This window comes from Rhineura floridana, chromosome 3 (genome assembly GCF_030035675.1).
Source record: "Rhineura floridana isolate rRhiFlo1 chromosome 3, rRhiFlo1.hap2, whole genome shotgun sequence".
NCBI lineage: Eukaryota > Metazoa > Chordata > Lepidosauria > Squamata > Rhineuridae > Rhineura > Rhineura floridana.
Window position 1 is genome coordinate 187,125,922 of NC_084482.1, and position 25,623 is coordinate 187,151,544.

General features: G+C 41.6%; 2 protein-coding genes across 2 annotated transcripts in view; both read left to right on the top strand.

Moving 5' to 3' along the window:
• Positions 1-25,623, top strand: part of CFAP20DC (CFAP20 domain containing) — a 277,854-nt gene that overhangs the window by 247,960 nt on the left and 4,271 nt on the right. Inside the window, exon 15 of the mRNA XM_061622079.1 lies at positions 22,463-22,554. Coding sequence (XP_061478063.1) covers positions 22,463-22,554 — 92 coding nt within the window. The remainder of the gene's footprint in view (positions 1-22,462; positions 22,555-25,623) is intronic.
• LOC133381985 (keratinocyte-associated protein 3-like) lies at positions 15,411-15,977 on the top strand (the record flags this gene model as incomplete). The annotated part of the gene is made up of 1 exon (XM_061621630.1): positions 15,411-15,977. A coding segment is annotated over exon 1 (567 nt), but the record flags the coding sequence as incomplete, so codon positions are not given.

Sequence of the window (25,623 nt, forward strand, 5' to 3'; positions counted from 1 at the left end):
AATGGGTAGCAATCTATAGTACAAGACAGCAGAAGGCTTTCAGGCGCAGGCTGTAAAAGAAAAAGCAAGCATTATTAAACATGAGGTGGCTAGTTATTAGAAGTCCGCTTCAGGTGTTTTATGAATTGCTGAAGCATTCAAACATAATTCCTAAAATGAATGGTTTGCTTGTGCTTAGCTTTTCACTTCTAAAAAAGAAAAGAAAGAAACAACTAATTGACACTTTGTTAAATGTGTGGGCATATGAAGCAGCAGACAAGCGAATCCAGGCACAGACAGCTCATAACTGATATGCTTCATTATCACCTGTTTGACTAAGATGAAATGCGAATACACAGGGATCTTGCCGAGTATCTCCTTTCCCCTGTGCAAGTTCCTTAATGCAATTTTTATATAGCTAATAGGCTGATAAACACATGAATCAAAGTTAGCAAAAAGAACGGGATAGTTGTTTTTGTTAAATTAGGTAATAAAACATTGGGTTGCTTTTTCCTCATTGGCACCATTTATATTGTCACAAAGCAAATGCTGCAATATAGTTACTATTTAAAAAATGGGAGTATGTGTAAAATTGCACTTAAAGGCCACAATCCAAAGCCTCTACAATGAATATGGGATGGGTATCCCAGTGACAGACATTAACAAGAGAATTCCACATGAGTCTGCAGGGTATCTTCACCTTCCATCATTGTCAGTGGAGAAGATGTAGTTGTGCATATAAGTCTTACTGAACTTGCAGCTACAGAGCAGTTCTATGCTGCAAACCTCTGTTAGTTTAGTCCAGTTTAGGCCTAGATCCAGACTGATTTGCCACTCTAGGCTCCTTAAATAAACAAGTTAGCTGCAGTTAATTCGCATTGATTTCAGGGGGATCTAAATCATGACTAGCTTGTACTATACATTTTACTTGGACCTAAGTTTAAGTAACTTTGCCTAGAACCAATGGACTCTGGAAATTGTGTTACAATGAGGATGCAGAGAAATCTCTGATAGAAATCCCTGGCCTCGTCTCAGAAATCCTTTAAATCACTGTTAAGTCTGTAGCATAACAAATGAACACATGATACAATGAGAATTGTATAGTCATGTCTGATGAAGAATATGCATAGACAGATAGCAATATGCAATTATACAGTCACGAGAATGGCTGTATACTATAGTCAGCATGGATTTTTCGCATTTCGCAATGTTAAATTGAAAATACCCCCATGCCATTCTGATGCTTCCCATAAGCTCATTTCAAAACAAAACCTTACAAAACCTATAGTCCTGAACTCAGAAACACTTGCTTTAACAACCCTCTAAATTTTCATGGCGATGCACAAAATAGTCAGAGAGAATCAAGAGTTTAAAGTGTAAAAAGAGAGAGAGAAAACAGACCCCTTTTGGACTTTTTTCTGTCACATAATCTGTTGAAATTCATTAAAAATTAGCCATGTTCACCTATAATCCTATTGCTGACCTTGCCTCATACACTGACCTTCATCTTCTGCAGTTTAAAAGTTTTTTTAAAAAGGCCTGACTGATTTTTAGTTAATTTAAGAAATTTTGGCTTGAACTTAATGATAATGTTGGGAATGCTCAGTAAGAACCAACTGTCAGTGTTCCAAAAGCCAGACTCACAGCTGGTGGACTTTCCTAATCGGGACCACACCCACACCACACTTTGATTTCACTTGAGTCAGTCATGGCTTCCCCCAGAGAATCCTGGGAAGTGTAGTTTGTGAAGGGTGCTAAGAAGAGACTCCTATTCCCTTGACAGAGCTCCAGTGGCCAGAGTGGTTTAACAGTCAGCCACTCTGATTGAAGCTCTGTGAGGGGAACAGGGCATCTCCTAGCAACTCTCAGCACCCTTCACTAACTACACTTCCCAGGATTCTTTGGAAGAAGCCATGACTGCCTAAAGTGAAATAACAGTCTGGTGTGAATGTGGCCAGGGTCAGCTTTGGTTTAAATTTCGGGGGAAGGCTCCATGTGCCTGCTATAGAATAAAAAGATGGGGGAAACTCTAAAAAGAATGATACTGTTCACAATGTTTTCCTTTTGGGAAGGAAAGGGGCTTCCTCTCTACCCAGTGCCCACCCACCCAATCTCATCCCCACCCTCTCCCCTTCCTGCCCTTCTCCTCCCCCCACCCCTCCCCAGGTCAGTTTCACCTATCCTAAGCATGATTGCACAGGAGTAAATCCCACTGAACTCAAAAAGCATGCAAATGATCAAACCTGCCCTTCCCCTCCTATCCACTCCCTCTTCCCTCTTCCCTCTCCCTTCTTTCACCCCTCCCTTCCCCCTCCCCTTCCAATCCCCTCCTTCCTCCCCCTCCCCTTCCAATCCCCTCTCCCCTCCGTCTCCTCCCCCATTGTCAGTTTTACCTGTCCTAGGACTACAACCTGGGAGACCAGGGTTCAAATCCCCACACAGCCATGAAGCTCACTGTGTGACCTTGGGCCAGTCACTGCCTCTCAGCCTCAGAGGAAGGCAATGGCAAACCCCCTCTGAATAACTCAGAGCTTGGAAGATTACTTTTAAAAAGTAATAAATTACCATTACAGTTACAATTGCTCTGAAAGTAACTGATTACTTTTTCTCAAAAGTAATCACTACAATTACATTTCAGGTGCTTTTTTAAAAAAACATGTACTACAGAGGTAGTAGAATAATTCTTTTTATCCATAAGATAGCAATGGTGGTCTCTCTGCTGGTAAGGGAGGGAGGGAAGGAGGGAGGCAGAGGCCACTACCCAGTTCTTTGCACATCAAACCAAGTGCAAGCCCCCCACTCAGCCAGCAAGCATAATCTCCCTCACTTAACCACCTCCCAGACCCTGCCCTGCCACCAACTAAGGGAGACTCACCCAAGCAAACATTTTCCCCTGAGCTGCAAAAAAGGTAAAATACTGCAAATGCAGCACAGTAACCAGAGAGGGTGGTGGAGGCCACTTGTGTGCCAAGTGCAAACACAGTATTCACACACACACACGTTGTCATCTTTCACCTCCACAGTTCTTATCTCCATTCTGCTGCTGCCTCCTTCTCCTTTATCCATGTTCTTGACCTCGGGATCCTTTTTCCCTCCACTCCGTTCTTCACCACCACCATCCATTTTTTAAATAATTGTTTTCTTCACTGCACCCCATCTCACTCTCCACCTCATTCCTTGTCACCTCCTACCCACCCACAGAGCATGAGGGAAGAGCGACGCTGCACAGAAGCCCAGTTTGAGGCACATGATTTTCATCCACAAATCAGAGGAGCAGAAGACTTCCCCAGCTTCCCCCCCCAAGTAATGCCCAAAAGTAGTGCTGGAAACATTACAATTACTCCGCAAAATTAATAAAATTACTCCTAGTTCTATTACAATCAACATATAAAGGAATTGCCCACTCTTTCCTCAAAAAAAGTAATGACTCACAAGTAACGAATTACTTCCAAGCGCTGATACCACTTACCATGAAACCCTATTCATAGGGTCTCCATAAGTCGGAATCGACTTGAAGGCAGTCCATTTCCATTTTCAATGCATTTTGTATGTTATTTTCACCAATACCTGATGTCTCTATGCCCACTTTCTCATAATATATGCTTTTCAAACACTTCTTTGTTGGATAGAAAACTGTTACCAAATTCTTCCAAGCTACACAGGAAGTGGATTGGACTGTGAAAGACCAACCCAAATTGTGTTTGCATTTTGACAAATTTGTAGGGCAGTTCAATATCTCAGAGAGGAGGTCAGGTCTCCTGCTCCCCGGGTGCATTCACTATAGCTGCCCAATTTCCCTGCTTTTTAAAGTTTGATAGAAATATCTGTTGGCTATAGGTACATTCTTAAACCGCAAGGTTTTTTGCATATTAGTGAATTTCTCTCTCTATCTCTAAAGTAACATTCACCTACAAATTCTGCCTTACCATGCTAAAAAGGGTGAAAAAAACTATGTAAGCAGATATACACATCTGTTTTTAATAAGTTTGTAAAAGAGCATATAGAGTTTGCAAAATATTCTACCCTTCCTCCCTTGCCAGAAAGAGGAAACCTGCTTACAGATTGCAATCTAATAAAGTGATGCAGGCTCCTCCACCCCACACTGGCAACCCTGAATAGTTGTGAGCAAGGCTTCTCGTAAGAAGACTAGTGTCTCATGAGGTGGCCCATCCATTTGGCATACAAATTGTGCACTCCTACTGCATGATGCAGTGGCATCCAAGTATCCTATGGGCAGGGCTTCAGTTAAGCCACTGCTCTGCAGACTTGATAATCTAGGTTCAGGGATATATCCTTAGGAGACATGATGCAGAAGTCTTGCTGAACCTAAGCAAGTCTGGTGTGGCCAGTGCTTGGATGGGAGATTACCTGGAAACCCGATGTATGCCACCTTGAGTTCCATGATGGGGGGAAAGGCAGTTTATACGTTTATTAAACAGATGTAAGAAGTCCACAGCCCTCATTTCACCTTGCTATTTGCAAGCAGCAATGTATATTTAGAGGGCTGATGATCCTCTTTCAACAAGCCTTTTAAGTTGAGACCTATCCCAGTCTGCATCTGTGTCAGAATTCATATGTTTTTAATAATGTTTTTAACCCTTTTAAAGGTTGTTTTTTTAATTGTTTTTAATGCTGTTTTGTATTAATGTATTTTAAGATCTGTTTTTATGAAGTTTTAAAGTTTTTTGGTGCTTTGTTTGCTGCCCTGGGCTCCTGCTGGGAGGAAGGGCGGGATACAAATTAAATAAATAAATAAATAAATAAATAAATAAAAATGCATAAGGACCAGCTCTCACATTATGAAGTCCCATTGAACAGTACTGAAAATATTTCCAGAAGATTGTGGTGAACCAAATGGTGAGTGTCTCTAACACACTGAATGTTTTCTTTTTGTTCGCTAACACCACCAGCCACAAAAAAGAAAAGTGTTCCCTTAACTTGCAGCCATAACCAACTAAAAAAATTTCCCCTACTGGTTAATCAGCTAAAGCTTTAGTTGATGAATCTACCAATTACATTGATGAACATTGTTGTGCCCCTAATTGTGTTGGAACTGATGTCGAGTAGTGTGGAAGTTCTCTGTGTGAGGCTTAATCTATGATGGTTGTTTCATACATGCAAATGATCATTCAGTGTTTTGATCATCAGATTAGATGTCCCCACAAAATATTGTTATGTGTCCTCCTCAGTTATTCAGGCTGCACACGTCAACAGCCTTCAAAGTACAAAGCAGCCTCTCCTGAATTCAAAAGGATTTTGCACCTAAATAGTTTGAGGATTGTGGTTTCAAGCTATTAAAAATGCTTCTTGTTAGGAAATCTTTGTTTGGATTAAGAGCACTTGAAATTTAATTGGCTGGACTTTCTGAAGTAGTGTGGAAAGAGGCAAGGGCAAGGATTGTGACACTGTGTATTTGCTTGTGATTTTCTAAATCTCAGTGCTAGCAAAAAAAAGAGTTTCCTGTAAGGCACATACAGTAAATGAAGATATTATGTATTAGGGATGGAATGAATCTGTCACTTTGACGGATTGTGAGGCAAAGAACAGATTAACAGATTACTCATAGTCAGAATGCAGTTTACTGTGAAAAATGTGCAGGAAATGATAAGTGTTGGTTTGTGCTGATTTAATGATATTTTAACACTACAATAACACTCTAGAAGAGTAATACAATGTCATTCTTGTCTCACATTTTGAAATCATCAGCACATTGCCAGTTTTGACCTTAAAATAATTTTAAACAACATATGTCGGCCCACCCGCCCGAAAAGTGCAAACTTTTACTGCATTTTAAAGCCCTGGAAAATGTGTTTATTTATTACAGTTGTGTAGTGCCACTGCCCCCCCCCCTGCACTTGCTTGTGTGAATTTACTGTTCTCCATGCAGGTAGATAAATGCATTTTTAATATCATTTTGAATTTTCCAACTGTGTTTGTCATTTGTTATAGAATTCTGTTTGTTTTGATTTGGGCCTTGGTGCAATTAAGCAGTAAGCTCTCAAACTTATTGTGAATAAGTTTTACGCCATCATTTGCTGTAAGAGTTTATAACACTATTTTATTTTTAACTGCTTTCCATACTAGATGTTTTTGGGCAAAGAGCACGTGCAATCCCAGAGACTTGCTGACAGTTCACATTCTAAGTCAAATTCTCATAATCTCTGCTTTCATTATTATTTATAAAAGATAAGTTTCTATCTCTCATGACTATGGAAACAAGCTTTAAATGATTACTGCGATATTATTATTATTTGTTTGTTTATTAAATTTATATCTCGCCCTTCCTCCCAATAAGAGCCCAGGGCGGCAAACAAAAACACTAAAAACACTCTAAAACATTATAAAAACAGACTAAAACAAAACAACCTTAAAAACAACTTTTAAAAAAAATATTTTAAAAAATTTTGAAAAGCAATTCCAACACAGACGCAGTCTGGAATAAGGTCTGTTCTTAAAGGGCTTGTTGAAAGAGAAAGATCTTCAGTTGGTGCCAATAATAGAGAAGGTGCCTGTCTAATATTTAAGAGGAGGACATTCCAAAAGGGAGGTGCCACTACACAATGTGTCCACTTCCTATGTTGTGCAGAACGGGCCTCTTGATAAGATGGTATCTGCAGGAGGCCCTCACCTGCAGAGCATAGTGATCGACTGAGTATATACGGGGCAAGACGATCTTTCAAGTACCCTTGTTCCAGGCTGTATGAGGCTTTGTACACCAAAACCAGAACCTTGAAATTAGCTCAGTAACTAATGAGTGGCTAGTACAGTTCTTTCAGCAGCGGGATGACATGTTGGCTGTACCTTGCCCCAGTGAGCAGTCTTGCTTCCGCATTTTGCACCAGCTGTAGCTTCCAGATCAACCTTAAGGGCAGCCCCACATAGAGCACATTACAGTAATCTGTATTGTAAAACAAGAGTGCAATATAAAAGAAACTCAGTTCCATCCTTTTCTTCAGCTAGTAGGCTAGTCATCTAAGATGACTCTATTTTTCAAAAGGTTGCATCAAATTGGCGATAGCAATGTTTTCATCATGGAGACTGGCTTTCACTTGACATGCTAATGGTTTGTAAGTTTATTGATTGCATTTATGTAAGGCAAATGTCACTAAAGTTGATAAGCTACCCATACTTCCTATAAGCTGTAAGTACTATTGGCTGATAGTAGCAGCATTGAATGAAATTCCAACTTTCTTTATCCAGATGCATTTTATGAAATTGGCTCTAGCCAATGAAAGCTTATGCCACATTAATTTTAAGAACATCACAAGAGCCCTGCTGGATCAGATCAAAAGCCCACCTTGCCCAGCATTCTGTTCCCACAGTGGCCAACCAGATGCCTGTGGAAAGGCCACAAGCAGGGTGTATGCACAGCAGCACTCTCTCAGCAACTTTTGTTCAGAAGCATACATTTGTGAGTCCTTAAGGTGACATAAGACTCTTTGTTGCTTTTACGGAGGTACAGCAAGTCATTCTGAAGCTATGTACTCTAATAAAGCATTCCTGGGAGCCAAAGGGGACTGTTCCAGAATACACAGGTTTGATCAAGACAAAAGAGCTAGCTAGAAGTTGTCTAGAATCTCTCTTTGTCATTCCTTCCTGTCAATAGATTTTAGGCATACAGGCTACCACTTTATGCCTAGTTTTAAACATTGATACCCTACTCTAGAGCCCTGGGTGTGCTCCAATGCTCATAAAGATTTTCTGAACAATCTGATTTCTCCATTCACTTCAAATGAGAGGGCAGATCTTCACACATAAAGGAATGTGTATGTGCATGTGAAACTGCACCCTCTCTTGAAGTGATCTGTGTGCATGTTAGGAATACCATATCTGCAACAGTGTGATGGGTCAGGATATAACATTGCAAGTGAGCTCTGTTATCAGTAGCATTTCTGTTGATTTCAATGGGAAATGGGTTTCTTCCTTAATACTTGTATGTGCAGAAAAGAAAATGATAGGCACAGTTCTATAAACATATTGCAAATTATGAAGACTTTTAGCAAGACAGAGAAGGATTTTTTTTAAAAAACGAGGAAATTTTAAATGTTCATTTATCATAAGTTCCAAACCTCCCTTAAAACAACATGTTTTAATAACTAGGTCACCTTGTATTGATTTATATATGCTACCTAGTTGATCAATGTTAATATACCTTAATTAGAATATACAAACAGATGTGCAGCTTTATCATGTCGGAACAGCTGCATATAAATGTTGACACTACAGATTCTATTAACCTCATATGATGGGTTGCTCCAGAATCAATTAATGTTCTAGTGAATTAAAGCTGCTATCACTGCCTAATTTCCCACACTCGTAACTCTGTTTGTGAGTCCACCACCTCCTGAGTAGCTTTTCCAGCAGCAGAAGTGCAGTTTCAAAAGCTGGGAGGAAAGAGAGTGTAATAAGCAGTTGGGAGATGTTCTGCCCTATCACCTGGGTAAAGCACCCAAAATGTTCCTTGAAGGGCCTGATGTTGGAGGAGATTGCGTCAAGGTTCTTTATGCAGACATGAGCATCTCTCTGACAACAGTAACCACAAATCCAAGCCTTTCTCTCCGTCTACACTAATTTGCATAAATTAAAATAAAATAAAAGAGAGTTAAAAATCTCTTAAAGATGGCCTATAGCAAAGATGGTGAACCTGTGGCCCTCCAGATGTTGTTGGATTCCATCTGCCATCAGCCCCAGTCCATGTGACCTATGGTGAGGGATGACAGGAGTTGTAGTCCTTCCACATTTGGAGGTCCACAAGTTCCCTGTTCCTGGCACATACCTTAATAAGGGAATAGGGACCAGAGCCAATAGATGTAATAGGCAGAAGTAAGGAGCAGGAGGAAAGCAGTGATGTTGGAGCAGCTGTAAATAGATCCAAAGCGAAAGGTAGCTGAGCCAGGATAGCCTGGAACCTAGGAAATGCAGAACCAAGAGAAAGCAGGCAGAAGCAACAAGTGCCTGAGGTCATATGAGCCAGTTGACACTGGACAGAGGGAAGAGATCTAATGGAAGTCAGGCTGGAAGTAGCAAGAAGCTTAAGAGAGCAGAACGGGAGGAAAACAGACTAAGGGAATAGAAAGCTGAGCGAAGCCAGTTAAGAATAAAAAGGGATGTGCACTTGTCAATCCACATTAACTATAGATCCTCTTTGTGATCATGTTTCCATTAGGTATGCCTCTGTCCAGCAAAAATCTGGTTTCAACTGCTTTTGATGATAGCCCCAAGTGAACTGGCATCTGTTGATTTCATTAATGAGGTCACCAGTTTCTGGAATGTCTCAGCACCATACTGGGACTCTGTTCATGCACAGGGGGGCCTGACATCAACTCATATCATAACATATGGTCTGGTCTATACGATGTATCAGTGGCCACTGTTCTTTAAGCAATGTCAATCTCAATGTCACATAGACTCCTGCATTTAACTTTTGTTATCAGGAAACCCACAGATAGCTCCTTTTGCATGTTGATTATATTGATTTGGCTTGAGGCTCTGATAACATAATGAGAGTATGTCTCTAATTAAGCAAAATCCTTGATTAGGTTTTTTGTTGTTTGAGGAGATAAAACTGGCTCCCTTTTTAAAAGATACAAGCAAAGCATTTTTTTTTGTCACCGTTGGAAACCCATATATTGTCAGATGTTGATTGTCACGGGTTGCTACTAGACACACAGGCAGTATGCTGTTTGTCATGTGGATGTTCTTTCCATGTAGGAGTTTGGTCATGTTTGAAACAGGCCCAGGAATAAAATAGAGACTGGCAGACATCCCCACTGGACAGCAAGTCTGATATCTGAGATTCCTGCATGATGTGCTACTTATTTTTCAGCAGGAATCAGGTTGGAGCAAGTGGGGGGGAGGGAGTTAGCTCAGTGGTAGAACACATGGTCTACTTGGCATCTCCAGGTACTGCTGGCAAAGCCCATGCCCTGTCTGAAACTGCAGAGCCACTCCCGTTTGGTATACACAATGCTGAGATAGACTCATGATCTGACTTGATATAAGGCAGCTCCTTATGTTCCTCTTCTGGCAAAGAATTGTATATTTTTAAAGTTGTCTGCCATGCCCCCACCTTTCACTATCTCCCCTGTATGCATACACTTTCTGAAGCACTTGTTAGAAAGCTGTTGCAACTTAAGAGGCAGTGTGCCTAATGCTTGTCTTAGCTGCCAGAACAGAGCATCTGTCAGTGTTTCTATTATAAACCGGCTTTTTAAAAGGTTTATCCATCAACTGCATATCTTTGCTGAAACTCGACAGATAGATTCTCAGCACAATGTGTGTGTGTGGTTAATATGAAGAGAGGCTGGTTTTGCCATTTCTTAAATATGCACTGGGGGGGGAGATGAATGTCTGTGTCATTGGTTTACACAGCCTATCCCAACCTTTTGGTCCCCAGATGTTGCTGGACTACAGTTTCCATCATTCCTGACCATTGGCCATGCTGGCTGGGGCTGATGAGAATTGTAGTCCAACATCTGGGGACCCAAAGGTTTACAGCACCATTATCCTGTGCAAACCCTGCTGAAAGACATATACTTTACACAGCATCACTACATGTGTCCTTGCATACATCCTGCACATTCTAATGGGATTTGTACAAAGAGAGGATCCTGGTGGATTCTGCCCTTGAACTTTACAGCAAGATGAGCAGCATGTATGCCACTAAGGACTGTATCAGAAATCTATCGCAAGCTAGATGGCCTTATCTTTAAAGCTTTTATGTGCTTGTAATTGACATAATTAGCATTTCCTTTCCATGAATGTCGTTCATGCCAAACTATGTTTGATATCACATTACCATGCTCTTATTTAGAATTGTAACTCTGAGATATGAAGCATGTGACCCAGCCCTTTGAAATGTTGATATAATTTCAAATCATAAGAGCTGAAATTTATAATGCAGTTGAGTTTCGTATGACTTTTCCAATCTGCTATGATTCCATAGCTGACATAATGTCAAATCTGTCTCTAAAGTCATGAGGTCTGGCAGATTTTTTACAAAATGAAAGCTATGGTTTTCAAAGTTCTAATAAAGGCTCTGGGCTATTTTGAGAGCTGTGTGTGGCTAGCACATTGTATCTTGGAAGGCAGCTTTTGGTTAACATAATGTCCTTTTGTCTCCAAAGGTAAATCTGTTGTTCTTTACTTTTTAAAAAAAAGAAGTTGACAGTGACTCACAGTTATGTTAAGGGTTCGGTAGAACTTGCAGTGCTATTGGAGGTAACTGATTCATAAGGTCACCATAAGTTGAAATCGACTTGAAGGCACATAACAACAGAAGTTGCAAGCACAGAGTGAATGGCTACAAAAGAACACTTACTATTTTGTGACCACGTGGGCTTACATAGAGGAAGCTCCATATTATTTCCCTATTGTAGGTTTTCAAGAATGTGATTCAGTAGATGAGGAAAAATTATTTTTGTTTCCCCAAGCTTTTGTTCTGTATTGGTGCATCTAGGCAAACAATGGCCTGAGTGAAAGACTGGGAGGAAACCAGTTTAGGATCTTTAAAAAAGAAAAAGCTTGGCAGTGGGTTTGTTGTATGAACCGAGGGGAAATGGTTGTGGAATGGAGATAGGGGAGGCATCTCATTGGGGTTGTGGACAAGGTTTGAGGTGGGTGGATAACAACATTCATTTACCTAGGTGTAATTAGAATCATCTTAAAACTTTCTAAGCATCCTCTTCACCTGCACACTATTTCATATTGTGAAACCTTCTAATCCTTCCAGGATCCACCTGTCTTTCCTAAGAATCTCCTGCATGTACCTGCGGTGGGCTATGCTGATTCCCACTGACTGGGAAGAAATTATTTTATTGTCCATGTTAAAAGAAGAATTAATTGCTGGAATTCACTGCCACAAGTTATAGTGATGACTACTAGTTTAGGTCCCTTTAAAAAGCCAAATGGGGAAATCCATGGAGAAGGTATCTTTTAATTGTTATTCATCATGAGGATGATGCAGAATCACCAGATTCCTAAGGAGCAAGAGCAGAGAAGGTCTTTTCCCTTCATGTCCTCTTGTGGGCTTCCCTGAGACATCTGATTGGCATTTGTGGTTACTAGGATGCTTGATTAGATGAACCATTGGTCTGATCTGGCAGGGCTTCTCTTATGCTACTATGCTATGTGCGTGCAGAGTCTGCAGACCCACAATTAAAGGATAAGTGGATTAAGCATGTTAAGCTTAAAGATTGCATGGCCGCAGTAGACCCATGAAGTGTGAAATCTAGCTGCTCTCTGCAGGCTCCAGTAAAAGTTTGCAGAAAATCATGTTTACTTTCTTATATTGGTATAGCCACTAATTGTACACCACTTAATCACCCTCAAGTACCTTTTTCAGGTGTTAGTCGTTTAGAAATACCTACATATTAAAACCCATAACTGCAGTGGACACTGTGGGGAAGTTTTTGTATGTGTGCATGCATGGTTAGTTTGCATTCTCACAGCTGACTGATAATTTTGCTGTATGATCTGAGTACAATAATATAGTGGGGGGGAGCATGTTCACATTTATTGCTGCTCATATTGAAATCATGAAAAATTCAATAAACATCTTTCCCAAAATCCACAATGGAACTTTGTAGAATTTCCACATCAGCAGTTCTGTTTGCTGATGCAGAAAATTGGAGAGGTTTTCCCCCCCTCTGTTCTGGCTGAGAAAGGAGCAGGTGCTTGTCCCAAGATTCACCCCAGATTGTGTGTACACACCAGCAGCAGATGATGAGGAAGCAACATCATGTGCACCAGCAATAGAAGAGCCGACACAGAGGCAGCAAGCCAAAGGTTTTATCTGTCACAACATTCTTCAACGCCTGCCAAGATTTTATGTGGAGAATAAATCTTATCTGGAATCAGCATAGCTTGCCAGAAAGTAGAACAGGCATCTTATCTTTCAAAAGAACCGATATAGGATACCATGATGAAAATACGGAATGCCTTTATATTGAATCAAACCATGGGGAAGGGCCATAGCAAAGTGGTAGAGCACATGTTTTGTATCCAAAAGGTCCCAAGTTTAAAAATCCCTGCTTCGTCAGATGGGCCTGGGAAAGGCTCTTGCCTGAAATCCTAGAGAGCCACTGCCAGTCCATATCAACAGTACTGAGTTAGATGGACCAATGACAGTCTCTAAGGTCACATTGTCAATAAGCATCAGACGTAGCTTTGCATGATCATGTAGCCGCTCTAAGAGGTGCAAACAGCTATGCATCTCCTCTTGGCATTTGTGTAGGGAGATCCCAAAGAGTAGCAAGTCCTTGGGGCTTGCTACTTAGCGGGCAGGGAGTCACAACCTCTATGAGTCTAATTCTTTCCTGTTAAAAAAAATGATAGTATTGGGGCAAGGGATTGCCACCTTTTAACTCTGCAAATTACAGACAGCCCCATTAGCAGGGCAAAGGATATTAAGGACCTTATTGCACTTGCCTTCTTTCGTTAAGCTGCTGCAGTATACAAGAGCTGCTAATATAAAGACTGGTTTACAGTTCTCTGCAGTCCCTGTCCCAGGATTGTGACAGAATGTTTCTGCAGCAAGAGCAATTGCCCTATTTGACACTGAAGTGTGGTTATGTAAATTTTATCACATCGTTTGTTGGCAGGCTGGCTACTAGCTTATGAGAGGCACTCCACTTCAATATTGCCTATATGGTTTTTAAAATGACTTCAGTTTGGTTCACTTTCCATGGAGGCTGCTTGAGACCTGATGGAAAAAGTAGCTCAAGGAATTAGTAGTCTCAATTGAGATGATGTTGCAAGCCAGTATACATAAAACATGACCTTTTGCAATGCAGATCCCAACAGCCATCAATACAGTATGCTGCTCCTCTGGACCCATTTTTCAAGTCTGAAATCTAATCATGCTAGCCAAGGATTGACTATGCCAACCAACCAAAGAAATAAAAAGAAAATCCTATCAGAGTGGGGACTTGCTTCACCCTGTGTGCAGCTGTCCCATTCTGCCAGGAAATGTACAGCTATAGGAGGAATGACACCTCCCTGATCCTATCAATATTGGATTTTGCGTTGGAGCTTTTGTCCACAATTGTATAAAAATTGGGGTTCTGAGTGCACTTTTCGTTCTGGTTGCCCAGATCCTCTCTGAAATCACTTAATCACTCTTGCTGTCCACCAAAACCCAGAGGTCTGACTCCCCTCCTTTTCCTTCACTACCTCTGACTCCCACTTCTCTGGACCCCTGCCTGTTGAATTAGAAATCCCTGTTTGCTGCAGCTGCTTTAAAAGCCATTTTAAAGGCTCAAGCACAGTTCCTGCTAGCTGAAGCAGAGACTCAAGAAGTCATTGTAAGGGCTTTCCCTTGCTTGCTGTTGTTGCCTCCCCTAAATTGTGCTGAATTCATCCTTGCCCCATCACCTCTTATGACTTGTGTGCTTGCTTCTTCATGTGTGTGTATGTTGTGTGTTTTGGTTTAGCCATGGATAGAATTAATTAGCCAATTCTCCCAAATGAAGGAAATGCATATTGTTACTGAGCTATACCTACTGCTGTTAATAGATATGTATTGTTCCTGAGCTATTCTCCATTGAAGTGCTAACTGTGTGTGTTTTGATTCTGTGTGTGCTCAATAAATATCTCCATTTCTGTGTAAGTTACTGGGTAAATCTGCCAAGATGCACTATTGCCAGTGTCTAAAGATCCTAATCCACAAGACTCTTAGAACAAGTGTATGTGAAACATGGGTCTACTGAAAAGGTTTACTAACATATTAGAAAATGTAACTTTTAATTCATTCTATTAACATAACAACATACAAACTGCAAAGCTGCCTTAAATTGAGTCGGGTGGTTTTTCCAGTGTTGTCTGCTCTGACAGGCTCTTCAGGGCCTCAGGAAACAGGTATTTTCTCATTCCGATTGCTTAAGACCTTTTTAACTGGACTAGGGATTGCTCCAGGGACCCTCTGTGTACAAGGCATGATATCTGCCACTGAGCTATAGCCTCTCCACAAATCTGTCAGACTTGTGATTTACTTGCATCGAGAGATTTTGCTTCTTATGAGAACTAATGGACAAACTTCACCTATAATGTTAAGAACATAAAAACATAAGAAGAGCCAGCTGTATCAGACCAGTGGCGCATCTAGTCCCGCATCCTGTTCTCACAGTGACCAATCAGATGCAAGTGGGAAACCCACAAGCAGAACCTGAGCAAAAGAGCACTCGCCCCTCCTGCGGCTTCCAGCAACTGGTATTTGGAAGCATATTGCCTCCGACTTTGGGGGCAGAGCATAGCCATCATGGCTAGCAGTCATTGATAGCCTTATTCACCATGAATTTGTCTAATCGTCTTTTAAAGCCATACAAGTTGGTGGCCATGACTGCCTCTTGTGGGAGTGAACTCCATTGTTTAACTATGTGCTGTGTGAAGAAGTACTTTTTTTTGTCTGTCTTGAATCCGGATCAGGAAGCAGGATGGGGCGCGGCAGCGGGTCCAAGGCAGGCTGTAGGGCCCAGCGGCTAGCTCGCAGCCACATCTCGCTGGTGGTCCTGGGCCACTTGACCTTCGTGCTGGGGGCCATTGTCCATGGCTCCCTCCTGTGCCACGTGGCCCAGCCCGCGCACACCATCACCTTAGAGTACGCCGTAGCTAATGTCGTTGCGGTGGCTTCTGGGCTCTTGAGCGTTGCTGCTGGCCTCCTGGTGATCCTGGTGTCCTGGAGCTTCTCCTGCCGTTGCCTGCCTTGGATCCTGGTTGTTATCGCCCTAGCAAATGTCCTGATCTCAGGAGCCTGCTGCGTGGGGCTGGCACTTGCCATCTTCCTCACTGTTGTCAACGGTGGCCGTCATCTCTTTACCAGTTGCAACAGTTCTGCCCTTCCAGCTGATGCCCGCACTGTGATAACAAACGAGTGCCCTTTTGACACTACCCGCATCTATGACACAGCCCTGGTCCTCTGGCTTCCTTCCTTGTTGATGGCAACAGTGGAAGCCGGTTTGTCTGCATGGTGTTGCACAGCCTCCCTCTCTCTCTGTGGAATTGGCCCCTCTTCAGCCTCCTACAAAGTGGCCCTGCTTCAGGCAGCTGCCCCACAGGAGGTGGCTACAGAGGAAGGCTCTGAAGGGGAGCCTCACCACCAGCCTCTGGTTGAAATGGACAAGGAAGAGTGCTGCCTTTGAGGGTGGAGGGAAGAGAGCGACCCACTTTTGCTGCTAGACTGTCCTTCATGTTCTTGAATGGACAGATGGGCTTGTGTTCAAGGTGCAGAGCTGGCCAGGCAGGAATCTCCCCCAAATTGTTTTTTTTTAAGTGTTTTTAAATTTGCATATTTGATTTTAAAGTTTTTAATTGTTGTAAACCGCCCAGAGATCTTCAGCTATGGGGCGGTATACAAATGTAATAAATAATAAATAATAATAAATATTACTTATAGACAATGCATTAAAAGTGAATGAGTGACAAGCCTATATATAGGTTTGGAGGAGGGGTGGGATGAGGGAAGTGCAGCAAAAGTTATAGCATGTAGGTAAGTGTACTCAATGAGCTTTTAGGGCAAGGGAAGCAAGGAAAATATATAGGGCCACATCTACCATTAGACAGAGTGGACCAGGCAGCAAATGCTGGAGGGGAGGTAAACAGCGTTGAGATGGTGGGCGATGTGCCGGATAGCCTTCTCTGCACTTCCGAAGCTAGCCTGCTGTTCTCCAATGCAGTGGACAAGTAGAGGAGTATATATCATTCCCAGTGTTCAAGATGTATTCAACTTCCTGTCTAGTTTTTCTGAATGTGGAATGGGAAACATATCACCCTTCACCTCAAGCAGTAAAATATCTTGGTCTGACCCTAAATCTATTAACTTTTATAAGGGGTGTCATAGTTGCTAAAAGTCGGACTGAACATGGAACTTGTCTTCAAACCATTCTGCAGAACAAGTTCCACAAAGTAGATCAGGTTTAATAAAGTAGTAAGTAAACAGTATGTGGAACTGTGGATTAACCAACCCAAACTCCCTTCTTAATTATAGGACTCCCCAACAAATCTTGTGATTTACTGGAGCAAAACGCTTCCTCCGCAGCCATTTCCTAGAGGAGCCATTATCCATGGTGTTCTGTGATTCTCTCTATGCAGCCAGGAAAATGATAGTGGATTACTTAACTGTAGTGGTGATTACAAAAAGTTTGAATTAAACTCCCCTGGTATTTTTTTTTCTTTTCACTTGTGAGGCCAAAACAGCTTGAAGGCTCAGGAAACCAGCTCAGTGAAAGAATAAAATGACCCATGTTGTTCTCCCATCAAAGTCCTGCAGCCTGTATGGCTGCTTTAGTGTTTTGTTTTTTAAGGAGAGAAAATAGTGTGGTTGATGTAAGTACATTTGATTAACCTTGTGTGTAGTTTGACCCTTGCATTAGACTTTACTATATGAAATGTGTTTTGGTTTCTTGCAACTCAGCCCCAGTTCCTGTTTCTAGAAGAGTTTGCATCCCTGCCATATTTGCAGATGCCACATCAGCCACGGAATGGAAGATGCGGGGAAAGGAAAGCACACACAATTCATTGTGTAGTTCAACAAGATGGTTCCAACTCACACACACACCCCAAAAAACTCTCTCTTGCTAATGAAGTTATGGTTGCTGCCAAATTATTACACGGGTTGTTACCATAAGGAGAGGGATCCAAAACCATTATTCAAGGGTTCCCTTCTCTTTTTCTGGCAAGTAGGATCACCATCCCTGGACCCCAGAATGTGTATGCAACTTGAAGCCCAGACTCATCCCTGGACTATGTAAGTGCTGAGTGCTTTTTCCCTCACTGCTGTTAGGCAACCACATCCAGGACCCACAGTCTGTCAGTATGAGGCAAGATGTCCAGGTTGCAGGATGCAGCTTCCCAGCTCTTTCTTCCTCCATTTGGGGTGGGAGGTGGGGTTAATGCTGTAAGTCACTTTGGATGGGGTTGCCTGGAAAGTGGATTTAAATGCCATTAAATAAGTAAATTATATATATACCTGCCTGATTCCTACCTGCCACTTCACCTTTTAAGAAATGACATGCTTGCAAGAGCCCCTTCCCATTGCGAGGGATGGGTGAATCGGTCAATTTCGGTTTCTCTCTGTTTTTAATGTTTTTGCTCTTAAGCTCAGGTTTCCACATGGCCACATCAGTTTGCATTTAAAAAAAAAAAAGTTCCTCATGAAAATTCACCATTTTACTGAGGATTTCTCCTGATATACACATTTTTGTATACAGTTTTGCCCAAAGTATGCATTTTTATGCAAACTATGCCCCAGTATGTGCATTTTTTGTACTTGAAGGCTTTGGGAATGTTGGTGTCCGCCATCAACATTGTGCCATGGGCTGGAGAACTGCATTGTAAAATTCAGAGAAATGCAACGTTAAGAGGATTGCTGCATTTAGGCTCTCATATAGTTTCATAAAGTGTGATTTAGGTAGGTTTGCCTTGAGCTGCAAACTGAACCAAAATTATTCCCCATCCCTAACCGCTTCATCATCAAGTTATGGAAGGATGTCTGGAATACTGAAGTTCTTAGTCTGGTAACTGGGTGGGCCATGAGGTGCTGAGCTAGGAAAACAGAATAACCAAGGTGAGGAGGTGGGAGAAGGCTGACTTCAGTGTGCTGATCTGAAATTGGGTAGGCAGTTTAAGGCGGCCTGGGGGGATGAAATGAATGTATATGCCAGCCTCATATTCTTTTTGAATGGTTCAGGCTTAATAAATCAGTACAGTTTGGTGCCATTTGTCCAGATGCTTTGTCAGATAGAAAATAATCCATAGTTAGCATATGCCCAAAATACTGTTCGTAATGGGAGGAAGAGACATAACTGTATAGTTGTCGCCTGAAGTGATTCATGAGGTATTGCAGGTACAGATAAAGAAATGTTGCATTGCCATGTAGCATTAGTTTGCGACTGCTTGATTTTCATAGATATTTATATCTTGATGGGGTGTCTATAGCTGTAAGTCCTGGGCATCTCTGAAAATCATGCTAAAACATGCCTGTCTGCCTGTTCATCTCTGTTCAGCTTCTCCTCTAAAAATGTTCCCACTGCCATGAAAATGTCATGAGAAAATTTGCTGAGTCCTAATAACTGGTTCAGTAACTCATCTTATTATTATCATCACTTTTCATTGTCTACAATTGGAGCTTTTAGGATTGCTGAAGAAGTCTGTGTATACACAAAATTGTTAAGGGGATATATTTTGTTTGACAAATGTCTGTTACATAGGAGCAGAGGAAGATGCTTTAAACTGAGTCAGACCATTGGTCCATCTACACTGACTCACAACGGATCTCCAGGGTTTTAGACAGTGAACTTATCACAACCCTATCTGGAGATGCCTGAGATTTTCTGCATGCAAAGCAGATGCTCTGCCGCTGATCTAGGGCCCTTCCCCACTAACTGTTGTTAAATGTATAGCAAGCATTTAAGCTCCAGGCCAATATATCTTCATTTAATGCAGAGGTGAGGACACATTTTTGATCTGGGGACCATATTACCAGTTTAAATTGCCCATTGGGAATGCAGTAGACCATGCAAGCTCATGTTTTTCACATTCCAGATGGTTTGGTGTACATCTCTCATCATTCTTGACCATTGGCCATGGACTGATGGAAAGTGTCATTCAAAACATCTGGAGGGCATCAGATTGAGGAAGGCTAGTATATAGGATTGCAGTCCTGGTCACACTCTCAAGCTGGAGACAGATACTTAAAAGAACAGATGTTTGAATGACAGAAACATTCTTCTCTGTGGTGTACAAACCTTTATTTTAGTCCACTATTACTTTTAGTCAAATAAATTTTTCAAGTTTTTTTGAAGCACCACAAAAACCCAGAAAGGTGTTCAACCAGAGACAGTAGTACCTTTTTCATACCATATAGTCAACTCTTTGAAATCACTTCTGTGGATCTCCAGTCTTTCTTATACCCCCTCCTCGCAAAAAATATACAGGAGTGGAAGGGGCCCAAGGTACCTCATAAATGGCAGCTGTGCTGTGGGGTGCCTCAGGGTACCATCTTGTCCCCCATGCTGTTTAACATCTATATGAAGCCCTTGGGAGCAGTCATCAGGAGATTTGGGGCGAGGTGTCAGCAGTATGCTGACGACACCCAGCTCTTGTTTCTCCATAACATCTGAATCGGGAGAGGCCGTGCAAGCCCTGGACTGGTGCTTGGACTCGGTGGTGGGCTGGATGAGGGCCAGTAAACTGAGTCTGAATCCTAGCAAGACGGAGGCACTGTGGGTTGGTGGTTCCCAAGTTCGGATAATTGGTCAGTTGCCTGCTTTGGATGGGGTTGTACTCCCTCTGAAAGAGCAGGTCCATAGTCTGGGGGTGCTCCTGGATCCATCTTTGTCGCTAGAGGCCCAGGTGACCTCTGTGGCTAGGAGTGCCTTTTACCAGCTTCGGCTGATAAGACAGCTGCAGCCATTTCTGGACCGAGATAGCCTGACCACTGTTGTCCATGCACTGGTAACCTCTAGGCTGGATTACTGTAATGCTCTCTGTGTGGGGCTGCCTTTGAGGTTGGTCCGGAAGCTGCAGCTAGTGCAAAATGCAGCGGCAAGACTGCTTACTGGAGCAGGGTATTGCCAACATGTCACCCTGCTGCTGAAAGAGCTGCACTGGCTGCCCATTTGCTACTGGACCAAGTTCAAGGTTCTAGTTTTGGTGTACAAAGCCCTATACAGCTCGGGACCAGGATACCTGAAAGACCATCTTACCCCTTATATACCCAGCCGATCACTGCGCTCTGCAGGTGAGGGCCTCTGCAGATACCATCTTATCAGGAGGTTCATTCTGTACAATATAGGAAACTGACCTTTAGTATGGTGGCACCTACCCTGTGGAATTCCCTCCCCTTAAATATTAGGCAGGCGCCATCTCTGCTATCTTTTTGGTGCCTTTTGAAGACTTTCTTCTTCCAACAAGCCTTTTAAGTTGAGACCTATCCCAGTCTGCATCTGTGTTAGAATTGCTTTTAATATGTCTTTTAATATCTTTAAACCTTTTTTTACAGGTGTTTTTAAAGATTTTTTAATGTTTTTGTTTTGTTTTAATGTATTTTAAGGTCTTTTTATGATGTTTTAAAGTGTTTTTAGTGTTTCTGTTTGCCACCCTGGGCTCCTGCTGGAAGGAAAGGCGGGGTATAAATAAAATAAAAATAAATAAATAAATAAATTGAAAACAGTACAGTTCTAGAGCTTGGGTGGCATTGTCCCTGCTCTCTACCTTTTCCTAGTGCTAACAAAAGGGAATCAGTGTATGCTTTTATTATGGTTCTGGTTCTTAACTAATGTTTCAAGATCAATTCTGGAAGTTCCTGGCTCCTATATTTGCTGGATCAGCTCTAAATAGTGCTGCACACTATATTGAAACCATGTCAGTATTAAATTATTTTCCCAAGAGAGCACTTTGTCAAAGAGGCATTTTCTTCAAGTTGCATTTCTATGTGGACAGGGTCAGACACTCCTTAAAGTAGAATGTTGAGGGGGGGGGTCTGTAATCCTATTTTATTGAAAGATTGGTCTATAGACAGGGACACTATTCTTTGCATTTCAGCTTTCATTTAAAAAATAGTTTCTGGCCTTCATGATTGCCTAGTAAATCTTTTAAAGAGTTAAGGTAATATCTGCAAAAATCTCCAGTCTAAGCCATCTCTATTGAACTTCAGCAGCAAAATAGAAGAGCTTATTTCATACTAAATGAAATGCCTCATTTTACACTGTTAGAACTTACTAATCACACCAAATACAGAGCAGTGGTTACAGCAGATTATCCCTGCTCACCCATGAACAGCAGTATACAAAAAGTGAAATGTAATGTACATAAGAAGAGCCTGCTGGATCAGTCCAATAAGCCCATCTAGTCCAGCATCCTAACAGTGGCCAACCAGATGTCTATGGGAAGGCCACAAGCAGGACATGAGCGCAAGAGCACTCTCTTCTCCTGCGGATTCCAGCAGTTGGTATTCAGAAATATTGCCTCCAAATATATGTAGCCATTGAAAGCCTTATCTTCCATGAATTGATCTCATACTTTGTTGAAACCATCCAAGATGGTGGCCATCAGTGCCTCCTATGGGAGCAAATTCCATAGTTTAACTACGCACTGTGCAAAGAAGAATGCACTGTGTGAAAAAGTGTTTTCTTTAGTATGTCCTGAACCTTCCAGCATTCAGCTTCATTGGATGTCCACGAGTTCCAGTGTCGTGAGGGAGGAGGAAAAACTTTTCACTTTCTTCATGCCATGCATAATTTTATACACCTCTCTCATGTCACCTCTTACTCGTCTTTCTATTAAATAACGTAGCTCATTACTTCCTTAAAAAGTCCTAGTATGTCTTTCTTTTTTCTCTCCTTTTTTTTTGTTTGCATAGAGATTTTTCCCCCAGCCAAATTGGAACCAGTGGGGTGATGGCCTCAGATTACACAAAGCTGTATCAGCTGTAATGTAAGTTACACTTTTTTCTCTTTAGAACTTTGATGGTTTAATTTGTCTTTTTCAGGGATTGGTTAAATGTGTTCAGCCCTCCTATAATTCCTCCAAGCCAACAGCTGGCAGAACATGCTTACACGACAAAACACCTGAGCACTCAAGGTAAGAACAGTGTGCCTAGAAAATATGTTCCCCACTCACTTGCAATTGGAACTAGTGTGGGAGCAGAAGGACATAGGCATTCAAGAAAGAAGCTGGAGCAAGAGAGCATATCTCTTCCCACAGCCAGAGACCATAGCTAATATAAATTAGTTCTATAAAAGGATCACATCAAATGTGGGGCAAGTAAAGACACAGCTCCCTGCCGAAAGCAGCATTTCAGTCACTGCTGTTCAGCTGGTCACCAGTGCCTTTGCCGCTACCTCTCCAAAGGAAGCAGGGATTGCAAGCACCGCCAGTCAGCTGGTCATTGTAGCCTGCAGCCCCCTGAGCCTTTGCCTGCCCACCTGTCAAAATGGCTGGATGTAGCCAGATGCAGTTCCCCACCCTTCATATATATTTTTTTTACCAGTGTAATGTTGCATACACAAAAACTGAATATTAAGTAAGTGAGTACCTCAGCCTGTAGCCCAGAGAACATAGGCCAGCTTGCACTAGTGCCACTGCTATTGTAGCGGTACAGAAACCTGCAAGATTGGACTATCCGTTTTGTGAGGAATATTCAGTAGGTTAAGTAAGCAATTCTGGCATGAATGTAGTGAGGAGCCATCAATATTTAAACAAAAGTTTCTCTTTCTCTCCCCACTTTCATTAGGGCACACTGCTCTCATGATTACTATGGGTTCACTTCATTTTCCTCCATGTGCAGAAAATTTAGTGTGAGATCTTGGTATATCTCAGCTATGTATTTTGGCTGTCCTCAGGAATGAAGCTATCAGAGTGATTTATTCTTTGATATAGATGATGCTCCTCAGATTGGGAATCTTTTCATGGGCATGTAAAATTGTAAATTGCTTTTGACGGCAGAATAGCTGTCAAGACAGGACCTTGCTTTGAGGGATCTGACAATACATTACGTTAAGGGCCCTAAACATGCCAAAGGCAATGGGATGGTAATCCTTGAGTTAAAGACACATTAGATATATATTTCTGATAGGGCACTGAGAACATTTTTAATATAATAAAATTCAGTTCCTGCAGCCATGCTTCACTGCCTACAACGTTGATAGCTGAGGAACTGGACCTTAGAAATCACACTATATATTGCCTGCAAAATTCTGTTCATCTGACCTGCCTTCAGAACAGCAATACATTTGACACTGAATTTGACACTGGAAAGTTTGAATATTAACATTATGCTTTCTCTTTTACAGAATTTCATTTTTGTATGTATGCCAAGAATCTGCTTTTAAACAAAAAGGGAGCATGCTTTGTTAAGCATTGGGTTCAAATGGGGCTAGAAATATTCATGCAGGATACATGCACCAGTGAATGTTTCCCTAAGAAGATGAGATCATGCAGCTTCATATTAAGCTTTTCTGTGTTTATTTTATCAGTTTATTTATTTGTCACATCCATATCTGGCCTTTTTTAGTAGATCAGGGTGGCATATATCTTGGGTTGCCATATGTAGGAATCAGTCACTCCAAAATTGCTTTGTTGCAGTTCATGGATAACATCTGATACAGGTTAAAATATTGAACTAGACTCAACAACCTGTGAGCTATGCGTATCCTATAAGAAATCTCACTTTGACCTGGTGCAGCATTGCCTTAATAAGAGTGGATTTGTAGCTCATGTTCTTTGAATAGTCCCACATGAGGAGCACATCTTATATCTCCTTGCCTCATGTGTCCATATATCTGGTTAGCTAGGGCAACTGGAATGTATCGAAAGGTGCTATGGTTTGATCAGCTTCCTCTTTCTCAATAGTTCCTTTTTTTTAAGTTGATAGGGGCTTATCCCCAAGTACAGCCAAACTTTGCTCAGGTTCTGAGATCAGACTAGATTGGCCACTTTCAGAGTGGTGTGGTTTATAGCCTATTCGGGTTAATCTAATGCAGTAGGCCCTGCATCCACATTTAACCCCAATCTGGATTCCAGGTGTGTGTGTATGTTTCCGTTTTGTCCTTCATTCTCCATCTCCTTCTGTATTTGTCAGGGTGTAATATACTGGTTTACTAGTATTTTCCCCCCTTAGGGAATTCTAATTTGAGAGGAAGTTAGAGATCTCTAACAAAACAATTATTGGCACCTGCACCAAACTACAATTCCCAGGATTCTTGCTAGTAAGCCAAAATTACATATAGTGTGGAGAAATCAGATCATCCATCTGAAATTGGAGCTTAGTGCCAGTACTGATGTTTATTTTTTTAGCTGGCTGGTTGTAATATATGTGCCCAGTCCTTTGGGTAATTGTATTATGTAACTAGATTTGTTTTACTTGTAGTCTGCCCTGGAATTGCATTTGCAATGAGACTGAGTAGGCAATATTAGGCAGGTACCATCTCTTAAATATTAAGACAGGCACCTTTTCTGTTATCTTTCTGGCACCTACTGAAGGCCTTCTTCTTTCAACAACTCTTTTAAGTAGAGACCTTATCACAGTCTGCATCTGTGTTGGAATTGCTTTTTAAGATTTTTTAAAGATGTTTTGTTTTACTATGTTTTAAAGTCTTTTGTTTTGAAGATGTTTAGAGTGTTTTTAGCATTTTTGTTTGCTGCCCTGGGCTCCTTCAGGGAGGAAGGGCAGAATATAAATTTAATAAATGATTACATAAATAAATAATAAGCTACCAGACTAAGTTCAAGGTGCTCGCACTCATGTACGAAACTCCATACAATAATTAATAACAATAATAAAACAAAGCAAAAAGTAAAATTAATTGGTGGTGGATTCAGGGTAGACAAAACAAAATATTTCACATAATGTGTAATTATGGAGTTTTCTGCTACAAGACATAGTGCTGGCCACTGGCTTTCAAAGCAGAGCAGACAAATTCATGGAGAAAGGGGTCTGTCTGTGGCTGTTAGTCATGACAACTGTGTGGAACCTCCATGTTCAGTGGTAGTATGCCACTGAATGCTAGGTTTTGGGAAGCAAGAGGTAGGGCGGGCTATTTCCATTTATGCTCTGCTTATGGACTTCCTGGAGGTATCTGACTGGCCATTCTGGCATACAGGATGCTGGACTTACGTGGACCTTTGGTCTGATCTAACAGGGCTCTTCTG